The sequence below is a fragment of the Ammospiza caudacuta genome, chromosome 32, assembly GCF_027887145.1.
Source record: "Ammospiza caudacuta isolate bAmmCau1 chromosome 32, bAmmCau1.pri, whole genome shotgun sequence".
NCBI lineage: Eukaryota > Metazoa > Chordata > Aves > Passeriformes > Passerellidae > Ammospiza > Ammospiza caudacuta.
This window is the reverse complement of record NC_080624.1, coordinates 4,884,223-4,895,482: the sequence shown is the minus strand read 5'-3', so window position 1 is coordinate 4,895,482 and position 11,260 is coordinate 4,884,223. Positions and strand designations below refer to the sequence as shown.

The window sequence follows — 11,260 nt, the reverse complement described above, 5'->3', positions numbered from 1 at the left end:
CCTCATCTCGCACCCAGAGCACCCTCTGTCCTGGCCACTCCTCTCCTGGCAGGCTCTGTCATAGGGTGCTAATTAAGGGGGAGCGTTAATTAACTAGTTACAGCGAGAGGGGTCTGGTTCGGAGGTGGGCGGCGAAAAGAGCCGAGTGCTGCCGGAGATGTCCGAATGGCGGAGAGGGCGGAGACGGAAAAACCCGAGCGGCGGAGCTCGGCGGAAGGCGACGAACGGACGGGGACACCCAGACTGCGAGCCCTGATTGGCCAATCGCCTCGGCGGGCCCGGCCCCCGCGCCGGCCTCAGACGCCGCCATGGCGGCGGAGGTGGCGGACGGCTCGTGTAGGTTCTGCAGCGCCTCCGCGGCGTCCTATACATGCCCGCGCTGTCACCGCCGCCTCTGCTCCCTGCGCTGCTACCGCGCCCACGGCCCCTGCGCCGAGGCCTTTTACCGCGACCAGGTTCTTGAGGCGCTGCGCGCCGAGCGCGATTCTCCCCCCCGGGGCCCCGCGCCGCCCGGGCTGCGCGAACTACGCGAGCCCGGGGATCCAGCGCGGCCTGTGGGCCGCGGGCTGTGGGAGCAGCTGAGCGAGGCGGAGCGCGACGGGTTCCGGCAGCTGCTGAGTTCCGGGGAGGCCGCGGCGCTGCTGCCGCAGTGGCGGCCCTGGTGGTGGCGCGGGCGGGGGCCAGTGGAGGAGCTCGGCGGTGGCTCGGGGGTCGAGGAGGAGGATGAGGAGGGCGGCGAAGGCCGGCCCGGCCCCGCGCCGCCCGTCCCGGCCTCGGTGCCGCCGCTGAGCGCCCTCCGTGCCGCGGCCCCGTCGCCCTTGGTGCGGTTCCAGCTGCCGAACGCGCTGTTCGGCTACGCCTTCGCGCTGAGCCTGCACGGCGGGGACGAGACGCTGCTGCCCGAGCTCCCCGCGGCCGCCATCGCCGCTTCGGCCGCGCTCCGCGCCCGCCGCCCCTTCGGCAGCACGGCCGAGGCGCTGCTGAGCGCCCGGCGCGACGCCCGCGCCGCGGGGCTGCCCCTGAGCCCGCTCGGCGACAGCGGCGCGCTCCTGGCCGTGGCGCAGCTGCTGGAGGGTCGCGATAGTCGCGACCCCGGCGCCGACGTGGCGGCAGCTTTGTGGCACCTGTGGCGGCTGCTGAAGGCGGGGGCGCGGGCGCTGCCGCCCCCCGAGCGGAGCCGCTTCCGAGCGGCGCGCAAGAAGGCCGGGTTCCTGCTGAGCTGGAGCCGCGGCGCCCCCGAGGAGCTCGCCCAGCTCGCCCGGGAGGCGCGGGCGGTTCACGCCGAGGTGGCCGCGGAGGAGGCGGCGGTGGCCGAAATCAGGGAGGGGCTGGAGAAGGTCTGGGGAGGGCCTCGGCCGTCCCCCAGGGAGGGGCAGGAGGATCGGGTACCCTGGCTGGTCAGGGACGGGGTTGAGGAGGGTTTCGGGGGTCCCCGGCCGCCCCCGGCTGACAGGGGGGTGCAGGGTCGGCGGCTGATCGAGGAGCTGGACTGAGATGGGCAGGCGGCAAGGAAACGGCCCGAGAGAGAATCCGCTGGTCAAGGGACAGGACTGATGAACGTCCAGAGAACCGGGACTTGGAAAGCTGCTCCTTAAGGCACAGGACTGATTAACATCCGGGAAATCTGCTCGTTAAGGGAGAGGACTGATTACTGTCCGGGAAAGTTGCTCCATAAGGAACAGGATTAATGAACTTCCAGAAAAGCTGCTCATTAAGGGACAGGACTGATGGACGTCCCCACTCTCGGCGGGTGTGGGGGGTCCCAGGGGGCCCCTCAGTTGATGGGAGAGGTCCCGGCAGCGCCAGTAAACGGTGGGGAGTGGGAGTGTGGGGTGGTGGTGCTCGCTGGGGTCTCAGGATGGGAGGGAAGACATGAGAACGTTGACTCCATGTTTCAGAAGGGCCAATATGTTATTTTATTATATATATTACATTAAAACTTTACTAAAAGAATAGAAGAAAGTATTTAATCAGAAGGCTGGCTAAGAATAGAAAAAGAATGATAACAGGCTTGTGACTGACCGAGACAGTCAGGACAGCTGGACTGTGATTGGCCATTAATTAGAAACAACCACATTAAATAGAAACAACCACATGAGAGTTGAGATGGGGAGGTTCCAAAGGTGCTTCAATAGATGGGGGGGGCCTTGGGGGGTTCCACAGGAAATGTGGGTGAGCCCAGGAGGGTCCCAGGGGGGCCTTGGGGGTCCCACAGGCAATGTGGGCGATCCCGGGGGGTCCCACAGGCAATGTGCGCTATCCCGGGGGGCCTGGGGGGTCCCACAGGCAATGTGGGCAATCCCGGGGGCTCCCACGGGCAATGTGGGCAATGCCGGGGGTCTCGGGGGCCCTCAGTAGAGCAGGGGCAGCAGGCGGTGCGGCACGCGCTGGCACAGCCCCCCCCAGGCCCCCCCAAAGCGGCGCCGCTGCCGCCGCTCCCCCTGCAGAGCCCGGAGCTCCCGGAGCGCCGCCCCTGCCAGGAGCAGCAGCAGCGGTGGGGACAGACCTGGGGGGACAGGGGCGGCTCAGAGGTGGGGACACGGTGGGACACGGGGCTTTGGGGGCTCAGGTGTGTGGCAGGGAGGCACACGGGGTTCTGGGGGGCTCAGGTATCTGGGAGAGAGAGACGGGGTTTTGGGGGGCTCATGCATCTATCTGGGGGGGACACAGGACTTTGGGGGCTCAGGTGTCTGGGAGGAAGGGACACGGGGTTTTGGGGTGACCCCAGTGAAGGAGGGGCACCCCGGCGGGGTTTTGGGAGGCTCAGGTATCTGGGAGGGACACGGGGTTTTGGGGGTCTCACCGCAGGGTAGGGTCCAGCCCAAGGCCATCAGCAGCTCCCCGAGGTCATCGGGGCGTCGCACGAGCCCCCACCAGCCCCCGGCCAGCAGCAGCTGCCCCGTGGCCGTGGGAACCGTGGCGAGACCTGGGGAGAGGGTGGAACAGGGATTTGGGGGGTCCTGCATTTGGAGATCCGCGGCCGTTTGGGTGTCCCGGCCCTGGGGGCTCTCACCGGCCACCCGGGGGTCTCGGGGGTCGCGGCTGAAGAGGCTTCTCTGGGTGGTGGCGCCATGGAAGATCCACAAGCCCAGAGCTGGGGGGGAATGGGAGGGGAGGGGGATGTCAGGGCCCCCCTAAACTGCCCCAAGCTCCTCAGGGACGCCCCCAAAGCCCCCCAGTTCCCCTGAACCCACCCCACCCCGATCCTGCCCACACCCCTAATTCCCCCAAATAATCCCCAATTAATCCCTGGTGTTCCCATTGACCCCAAATCCCCCCAGTTCCCCTCAAAATCTCTTCCAGTTCCCCCCAAATCTCCTCCAATTCCCCCACTTGCCCCCAATTCCTTCCAAATCTCCCCAGTGCCCCCCAAATCTCTTCCAGTGCCCCCCAAATGCCCCCAATTCCCCCAAAATCCCCCCAGTGCCCCCCATGCCCACCGTAGAGCCCCCCACAGGCCGCCCCCCCGGCGCCCCCCAGCCCCTGCTGGGGTCTCCTCAGCAGCAGCAGCACCGGGAGGGGAGCCCCGAAAGGGCCCCAGGCGAGACCCCCAAAGAGCCCCAGGAACCCCCCGGGGCCGGGGGCAGGATTCACGCTCAGCTCCTGGGGAGAGGCGAGAGGTGAGACCCCCACAGACCCCCCACCCACAAATACACCCCAAAATACTCCCCCGGGGACCCCAAAATTCCTCTGGAGACCCAAGCACACCCCATAACCCCCCCCCCCACCCCAAAGGCACTCCAAAACCCCCCCAAAAACACCCCAAAAATTCCCCAGGGGTATCCCACAACCCCCCCCACCCCAAACACATCCCAAAAAAACCCAAAAATCTCCTGGATACCCAAACACACCCCAAACACACCCCCTACCCCCAAACACATCCCAAAACCCCCCTGGAGACCCCACAGACCCCTCCCCACTGCCCCCCCCCACCCTGACCACCACAGCACCGCCCCCATATGCCCCCCCCATGTGCCACCCCATGCTCACCCCCACTGCCCTCACCGTGTCCCCCTCCCCCCATGTGCCCCCCCCACCCTGAGCCGCCGCAGCACCGCCGCCCCCTGCGCGGCCGCCACGAGCGCCAGGGGCAGCGAGGGGGAGCCCCAAAGGCGCTGCTGCTCCCCCAGGGCCGCGGAGAGCACCAGGAACTGGGGCGACACATTGGGGACACGGGTGGGGACGGGGGGGACAGAGGGGGAAGAGCTCGTTAATCTCCTGGGCTCTGCTCCCAGTGCTCCCAGTCTCTCCCCTAGTTCCCTCCCAGTCCCTCCCAGTTTCCCCAGTTCCACCCCCCAGCCCCCCCAGTTTGCCCAGTTCCCCCCATTCCCCCCCCAGTCCCTCCCAGTTCCCCCAATTCCCCCCCCAGTCCTTCCCAGTCCCCCCCATTCCCTCCCCATTCCCCCCAGTTTGCCCAGGTCCCCCCATTCCCCCCCCCAGTCCCTCCCAGTTACCCCAGTCCCCCCAGTTTGCCCAGTTTGCCCAGTTTCCCCCGTACCCAGGCGCAGAGCCCGACCCGCTCCCAGCTCAGATTCTCGGGGGGCTCCAGGGGGGTCCCCGCTCCTCCCCCCACGAAGAATTCATACACGGGGTGTCCTGGGGGGGGTGAGGGGCACGGCCTCAGCACCCCCGGGACCCCCCCAGGACCCCCCAAAATCCCCCAGACCCCAATTCTGCCCCCAATTACCCCCCAGGACCCCAGTTCCCCCCCAAACCCCAATTTCCCCCCCCAGCCCCCCAACCTCCCCCCACGGACCCCAATTCCCCCCCCCATTCCCCCCCCGGCCCCCAGACCCCCAATTTCTCCCCCAGACCCCCATTTTCCCCCCGCCCCCCCGCTCACCGGTGCCACCGCCCCGCAGCCGCCGCCGCGCGAGGATGAGGAGGGCGAGGCCGAAGGCGACGCTGGAGGCGGCCGCGGCCAGCGGGGGAAGGAGGGGGCACAGGGGGGGCAGAGGGACCCCCAGGGCCAGCGACCCCCCCAGGGCCGCCCCCAGCAACAGCAGCCCTGGGACAGCGGCCGTGAGGGGGGCGACCCCCGCGGGGACCCCCCCGGGACCCTCCCCCAGACCCCCAAGCGGACCCCCCCAGTGAGGGCCACGACCCCCGAGACTCCCTTTGACCACGAGGGGGCCCCCGAGCCCCCCGCCCGCACCCAAACCCCCCCCAAAGGACCTGAACGGACCCTGAACCCCCCCAGGACCCCCCCGAGGGGCCCGGAGCTCGAAGCCCCCCCAGAGACCCCCCCGAGCGCCCCCCACTCACAGCCGAGGTCCCGGAGGGGTCCTGGGGGGTCACCGGGGCTCTGGGGGGACAGCGGCGTCACCCTGAGACCCCCATGGGACCCCCCGGAGCCCCCCAACAGCACCTGAGCCCCCCCGAGACCCCCCAAACCCCCCCCGTGACCCCCCAAATCTCCCCCAAACCTGCCCAGATCCCCCCCCAAACCTGCCCAGATCCCCCCCCAAACCTGCCCACATCCCCCCCCAAACTTACCCACATCCCCCATCCCGGCTCCCCAAATCCCCCCAAACCGCCCCAGTGCCCCCCAAATCCCTCCCAGACCCCCAAGTTTCCCCAGAAGCCCCCCAAACACCCCCCGACCCCCCTCACCCTCGGGGGTCTCCGGGCCCCCATCCCAAGCGCCCCCACCCACGCCAGCACCAGCGCCAGCGCGGGGGGGGTGGGCGCGGCCAGGGGGGGGGAAGGGGCCCCCCAGGCCCCCCCCCGCCCCTCCCCCACTGTGGCACTCACGACCCCCACGAGCCCCAAAGGGAGGAGCAGCGACAGAGCCCCCGTGCCTGGGGGGGAGAGACCCCAGACCCAAAACACCCGCAGGTGAGACCCCAGACCCAAAACAGGGACCCCAGACCCAAGATACCCCCAGGTGTGACCCCAGACCCAAATTAGGGGGACTCCAGAGTCAAAATACCTACAGGTGAGACCCCAGACCCAAAACAGGTGCCCCAGACCCAAGATACCCATAGGTTGGACCCCAGACCCAAATTAGGGGGACCCCAGACCCAAAATGGGGACCTCAACCACCAGGCAAGACCCCCCTCCCCAAAAAAGGCACCTGGGGACCCCCAGGTGTGACCCCACACCCAAAAAATGGACAGGGGTCACTCCCCACCCCTCCCCGAGGGGGCCCAGACCCAAAAAGGGACCCCGCCCCCCCCGAAGGGGACCGGGGGCTCAGGACGCCCCTCCCCCCCCCCCCCCAAAAAGGGCCCCGGTCGTGCCCCCCCCGCCACCCCTCACCCCAGGGCCCCCCAAACTCCAGCTCGGGGGGAGGGGGCGCCACTCGGGGGGGCTCCATGGCCGGGGGGGTTTCCTGGGGGGTCCTGGGCGCCCCGAGGGCGTGGCTTAGCAGGAACTACGCCCCTCCGGCAGGTGATGTCACCACACCGCGCGGTGATTGGCTCCAGCACGGCCACGCCCCTGCTCTTAAAGAGACAGTGACCGAATTTTGCGGGTCTGTGACGTCGCAAACTGCGTCATTACACAGCGAGGCCGCGGGAAAACCCGAATTTATTGAGGAAAAAACAACAAACGGGGGCGGGGGGCGTACCCGAGGGGGTCCCAAAAATCGGGGGGGTTTCACCTCACATGTGGGAAGGGTCCCACACTGGGGGGGGGGGGGGGGGGTCTCACACACTGGGGGGAGTCCAGGGGTCCCATAAGGGTCTCCAGGTGTCTCCTGAGCTCTTGCGGCTTTCCAGGGGTGTCCATGGGGGTCTCCAGGGGTCTCCAGGTATCCTTGGAGGTCTCCAGGGGTCTTGGGGGCTTCTCCCGGGGATCTCCTGGGGGTCTCTTGAGCTCTCGAGGGTCTCCAGGGGCCTCTGGCAGTCTTGAGAGGTCTCTGGGGGTCTCCAGGTGTCTCTGGGGGTCTCTTGAGTTCTCGAGGGTCTCTGGGAGTCTCAGTGGGTCTGGGGTCACTCCACAACCAGATGGAAGCGCTCGGCCTCCTCGAAGAGTGCGTTCATGGAGGCGGCCCAGGCCTCCAGCTCTGACACCTGGGGGGGATGAGGGGGAGATGGGGGGTCAGGGGGGGTCTGTGGGGGGGGGCTGTGGGGGTCTGTGGGGCTGAGGGGGCCCGGGGGTGCCGGGAGCAGCATGGCGAGGGGAATGGGGGGGTCAGGGGGAGAAAAGGGGGGGGGTCTGGGGCAGTGTTGGCTCTGTGGGGGGAAATGGGGATCAGGAGGGTCCGAGGGGGCAGCGGGGGTCCCTGGGGGGGGTGCCTGGGGGTCCCAGTGGCATGGAAAGGGTCCTTGGGTTAGGGTTGGGTCCCGGGGGGGTCCCAGGAGGGTCCCTGGGGGTCCTGGGGGGGGTCCCAGCAGTGTGGGCGGGCCCCGGGGTGTCACTCACATCGATGGGCGTCACCTTCCTCTTCCTCCTGCGCTCAGGGGGGGCGGGGCCGATGCCGGGGAGGCCGAGGGGGGAGATCTGGGGGGGCGGGGGGGGAAGGGGCTCGGGGGGGGGGAGGGGCACGTTGAGAGGGAGGGGGCTCAGGGGGAGCCCCCCCCGCGGGCTGAACCCCCCCGCCCCCCCCCTCCAGGCGGCTGTAGGAGCGACGGACACGTGGGAGGGGGGAGGGGAGGGGGGAGGGCGGGGGGGAGGGGGCGCAGGAGGGGGAGGGGGCGGCACAGACGGGGGAGGGGGCGCAGGGGGGGGAGGGGCCGTTCTCCTTCTGGCTCTGCAGCTGTGGGGGAGGGGCAGAGAGGGGGGTCAGTGTGGGGAGGGGTCCTGGGATCACCAGGACGCCCCCTCACCCCCCCCCCCACCCCTCCCCCAACTCACCCGGGGGCTCCGTCGGGGTCGCTCAAAGTCCTGTGGGGGACGGGAGTGGTCTGAGAGCTGCCCCGAGACATCCCCCCCAAAACCCGGCCTGGGACCCCCCCAAAACCTCCCCAGCTCCGAGACCCCCCCAGGACCCTCCCCCACCCCCTTGGTGCCCCCCCAGCGCCCCCCCGGCCCCCACTCACGGGGCTGCGGTCCCGGGGGTCCCGGGGGCTCCGGCCCCCCCGCGGCTCCGAGACCACCGAGCGCAGGGAGCTGCTCCGAGTCACTGCGAATTGGGGAGGGGGAGATGGGAGGGGGTGAGGGGGGGGGCGCGACCCCCAGAAGCCCCCCGAGCCTCCTAGAAATCCCCCAGAGCCCCCGGACGCTCCCAGGAGCCCCCCCAGGCCTCCCTCAGACCCCTCCTCGGGACTCCCCCAAGTCCCGCCAGGACCCCCCTCACCCCTCGGGGACCCCCCAGTCCCTCCCGGGACACCCCCTCACCCCTCGGGGTCGCCCCCGCCGAGCGCCGCCCGCCACCAGCTCCCGCCATGGCGGTTCGAACCGCCGGAAGTTGCGTCATCTCCCCGCGCCGCGCGCCAAGGCAGTCACGGGGAGCGGCCATGTTGGGTGTGGCCGCGCGGCGGCGGCCGGTGACGCCACCAGGACGCGACGCACCCGGAAGCGCCAGCGGGGCAGCGCGTCGCCATAGGAACGTGTGAGTGGGGGGTGGGGGGGGGGAGAAATTTGGGGGGTCTGGGGGGCTCCAGGGGCTCCAGGAGGGGCTGGGGGATCCTGGGGAGCGCCGGGCGCGGCTTTGCGGTGTCCCCTTGGTGTGCGGGGGGCTCTGGGGAGTCCCGGGACTTCCTGAGGGGTCTCGGGCAGCAGGAGAGGGCGAGAGGGGTCCTGGGAGCTTCTCCTGCGGGGGGGTCTTGGGATCTTCTTCTGGGGAGGGGTCCTGGATATTCTGGGGGGCTCCTTCTGGGGAGGGGTCCTAGGAGCTTCTCGGGGGCTTTTTCTGGGGAGGGGTCCTGGATGTTCTCGTGGCCAAGGAAAGCCCCAGCCCCCCGAGACCGTTCCCTCCCCCCCCCCAATTCAGGCCTCCCCAGCCCCCCAGGACCCCTTCAGCCTCCCAGACCCCCCCATTTCCCCTCAGGCCGCCATGGGGCTGTGCGAGTGCCCCAAGCGCTGCATCACCACTCTTCCCCAGGACCCCCCCATTTCCAGCCCCCCAGGACCCCCCATTTCATTTGCAGCCCCCCAGGCCGCCATGGGGCTGTGCAAGTGCCCCAAGCGCCGCGTCACAACGCTCTTCTGCTTCGAGCACCGCGTCAACGTCTGCGAGAGCTGCCTGGTCAGCGCCCACCCCAAGGTGGGGCTGGGGGCTCCGGGGGGTCCCGGGGAGCTCCGGGGGGGCTCATCGGCGCTGACACCCCCTGTCCCCGCAGTGCATCGTGCGCTCGTACCTGCAGTGGCTGCAGGACAGCGACTACAGCCCGCAGTGCCCGCTGTGCCAGGCGCCGCTGGGGGACAGGGACACCGTGCGCCTGCTCTGCTACGGTGGGTGCAGAATTGAGGGGATTTGGGGTGGTCTGGGGGGGTCTGGGAGGGTCTGGGGGCCTGGGGGGGCTCCAGGGAAGGCTGGGAGTGACCTGGGGGCATTCCAGGGGGTTCCTGGGTGTCTCCTGACCCCCCATTTTCCCCCCAGACGTGTTCCACTGGCCCTGCCTGTCGGGGTGGGCTCGGGCGCTGCCCCCCCGCACGGCCCCCGCCGGGCACCGCTGCCCCCAGTGCGGGGGGGGCGCTGTTCCCCCCCCCCAACCTGCAGGGCCCCGTGGCCGAGGCGCTGCGGGCGCGGCTCCGGACGGCGGCCTGGGCCCGGCCCGGGCTGGGACTGCCATTGGTGAGTGACCCAGAGAGACCCCAGTGAGCCCCCAGACCCCCACAGAGACCCCCTTGACACCCCCAATCTCCCCCCAGATTGAGGACTCGGAGACGCCGCCGGAGCCTGAGACGTGCCCGGAGCCAGACAGGGGCTGGGACGGTGAGGGGAGACCCCAAAACCACCCCAAGAACAGCCCCTGGACCCCCAAAACCACCCCCTGGGACCCCAAAAACACCCCCAGGAACAGCCCCCAAGTCCCCAAAACACCCCAGGGGCCCCCAAAAACCACCCTGGGACCCCAAAACACCCCAGGGACCCCCCAAAACCACTCCAGGACCCTCAACACCACCCCAGAGACTCCCCTGGGCAGCCCCCAACTCCAATTCTGCCCCCACAGCCCCCGTGACTCCCCCGGAGCCCCCCCCGAGCTCCCCCAGCCCCCACGCCGTGGTGCACATGGGGGGAGGGGAGACCCCGATGCTGCACGTGGGTGAGTCTGGGGGCTTCAGGAGGGGATGGGTGGGTCTGGGGGCTTCGGGGGGAGCTGGGTGAGTCTGGGGGCTTCAGGAGGGGCTGGGTGGGTCTGGGGGCTTCGGGGGGAGCTGGGTGAGTCTGGGGGCTTCAGGAGGGGCTGGGTGGGTCTGGGGGCTTCAGGAGGGGCTGGGTGAGTCTGGGGGCTTTGGGGGGAGCTGGGTGAGTCTGGGGGCTGCAAGGACTGAAGGGTCCGCTGGGGCTGGGACCCCCCCACGCTGGGCATTGTGGGGGCGGGGCTTTAGGGTCGCTCCGCCCTCTCCACCCAGGCTCCGCCCCCCGCAAGCCCCTGGGGGGTCGCGAGCTCTGGAGCCCCCCCGACCACGAGGAGGAGAAAAAATACCGGAGGAAACCCCGGGCGTGGCTGCCCCCGGGGTTCAGGTGGGTCTGGGGCTGCCCTGGGGCTGGGGTGGGTCTGGGGGCTTCCCGGCTGGGGTTTGGGGCTCCCCTGGGGGGGCTGGGGGTCCCTTTGTGGGGGTCAATTGCGGTCACTTTAGGGGAGGTCATGGAATCCTTCTGGGGGGCACTTTGGGGGGTCATTCAGGGTCCTCTGGGGATGTCATGGGGTCCCTTTGGGCACCCCTGGGGTTCCATTTGGGGGTCCCTTGGGTGGGGGGGGATCATGGGGTTCCTCTGGGGGTCCCATTGGGCACCAATTGGGGTTCTATTGGGGGGTCCCTTGGGGGGGGGTCATGGGGTCCCTCTGGGGGTCCTATTGTGCACCAATTGGGGTTCCATGTGGGGGTTCCTTTGGGGGTCCCTGAGGATCTCTCAGGGGTCCCTCTGTGCCCCCCCCCCACCCTGTGCCCCCCCCGCAGGTGCCGCCCCCGCGCGCTCTCGCAGCGCCCCCTGCTGGCCCTGTGCCTGGGCGGGGCCGCGGCCTTCGCGCTGCTCCTGATCCTATTGGCCAGCCTGGCCAGGGGCGTGGCCGATGCCGACCCCGCCCTCGAGCCGCTCAACAACCCCCACGTGCGGGTGGGGCACTGACCACGCCCCCGCTGGGGGCGGGGCTTCCGCGGGTGGGCGGGGCAAATAAAGGGCACCCCTTTGTGGAGGGGGAGGCAG

At 69.8% G+C, this 11,260-nt stretch overlaps 4 protein-coding genes across 6 annotated transcripts; 2 read left to right on the top strand and 2 right to left on the bottom strand.

The window, feature by feature from the left end:
• Positions 1 to 308: 308 nt before the first annotated feature.
• On the top strand, positions 309 to 1,981 carry ZNHIT2 (zinc finger HIT-type containing 2). Its single transcript, XM_058822440.1, has one exon. It carries the CDS (start codon positions 309 to 311, stop codon positions 1,491 to 1,493), a length of 1,185 nt encoding a protein of 394 aa, XP_058678423.1. The 3' UTR covers positions 1,494 to 1,981.
• On the bottom strand, positions 1,908 to 6,319 carry LOC131570016 (delta(14)-sterol reductase TM7SF2-like). Its single transcript, XM_058822349.1, has 7 exons — positions 6,262 to 6,319; positions 5,657 to 5,801; positions 5,266 to 5,305; positions 3,441 to 3,603; positions 3,014 to 3,094; positions 2,804 to 2,926; positions 1,908 to 2,506 (listed from the first exon to the last, which is right to left on the bottom strand). Exons 1-7 carry the CDS (start codon positions 6,317 to 6,319, stop codon positions 2,352 to 2,354), a joined length of 765 nt encoding a protein of 254 aa, XP_058678332.1. The 3' UTR covers positions 1,908 to 2,351.
• A 245-nt stretch (positions 6,320 to 6,564) lies between these two features.
• On the bottom strand, positions 6,565 to 8,361 carry LOC131570101 (uncharacterized). 3 transcript variants are annotated; one of them, XM_058822449.1, is made up of 5 exons: positions 8,284 to 8,338; positions 7,986 to 8,068; positions 7,801 to 7,830; positions 7,369 to 7,702; positions 6,565 to 7,016 (listed from the first exon to the last, which is right to left on the bottom strand). In XM_058822449.1, the coding sequence occupies exons 1-4, from the start codon at positions 8,330 to 8,332 to the stop codon at positions 7,403 to 7,405; spliced, it is 462 nt and encodes a 153-aa protein (XP_058678432.1). In that variant the 5' UTR covers positions 8,333 to 8,338; the 3' UTR covers positions 6,565 to 7,016; positions 7,369 to 7,402. The 3 variants fall into 3 exon arrangements, with proteins under 3 accessions (XP_058678432.1, XP_058678433.1, XP_058678431.1); XM_058822450.1 differs by lacking the exon at positions 7,369 to 7,702 and having other exon boundaries at positions 8,284 to 8,347; XM_058822448.1 differs by lacking the exons at positions 7,369 to 7,702; positions 7,801 to 7,830; positions 7,986 to 8,068 and having other exon boundaries at positions 8,284 to 8,361.
• ZFPL1 (zinc finger protein like 1) lies at positions 8,327 to 11,236 on the top strand. Its single transcript, XM_058822447.1, is given in 9 exon segments — positions 8,327 to 8,497; positions 9,036 to 9,151; positions 9,228 to 9,339; positions 9,488 to 9,573; positions 9,575 to 9,682; positions 9,760 to 9,823; positions 10,062 to 10,154; positions 10,465 to 10,576; positions 11,014 to 11,236. Coding segments are annotated over 8 exon segments (846 nt in total). The 5' UTR covers positions 8,327 to 8,497; positions 9,036 to 9,049; the 3' UTR covers positions 11,183 to 11,236.
• The last annotated feature ends 24 nt before the right edge of the window (positions 11,237 to 11,260 follow it).

What these genes read in the sequence shown, in the direction of transcription:
- ZNHIT2 (XM_058822440.1), top strand. Translation starts at nt 309, where the DNA reads ATGGCGGCGGAGGTGGCGGACGGCTCGTGTAGGTTCTGCAGCGCCTCC.
- LOC131570016 (XM_058822349.1), bottom strand. Translation starts at nt 6,319, where the DNA reads ATGGAGCCCCCCCGAGTGGCGCCCCCTCCCCCCGAGCTGGAGTTTGGG. An exon ending in ACCCCTCCGGGACCTCGGCT is followed by an intron (nt 3,604 to 5,265) that starts GTGAGTGGGGGG and finishes GCCTCTCCCCAG; the next exon opens with GAGCTGAGCGTGAATCCTGC. An exon ending in GGCCTGTGGGGGGCTCTACG is followed by an intron (nt 3,095 to 3,440) that starts GTGGGCATGGGG and finishes ATTCCCCCCCAG; the next exon opens with CTCTGGGCTTGTGGATCTTC.
- LOC131570101 (XM_058822448.1), bottom strand. Translation starts at nt 8,332, where the DNA reads ATGGCGGGAGCTGGTGGCGGGCGGCGCTCGGCGGGGGCGACCCCGAGG. An exon ending in GGCGGGGGCGACCCCGAGGG is followed by an intron (nt 7,017 to 8,283) that starts GTGAGGGGGTGT and finishes CATCCCCCCCAG; the next exon opens with GTGTCAGAGCTGGAGGCCTG.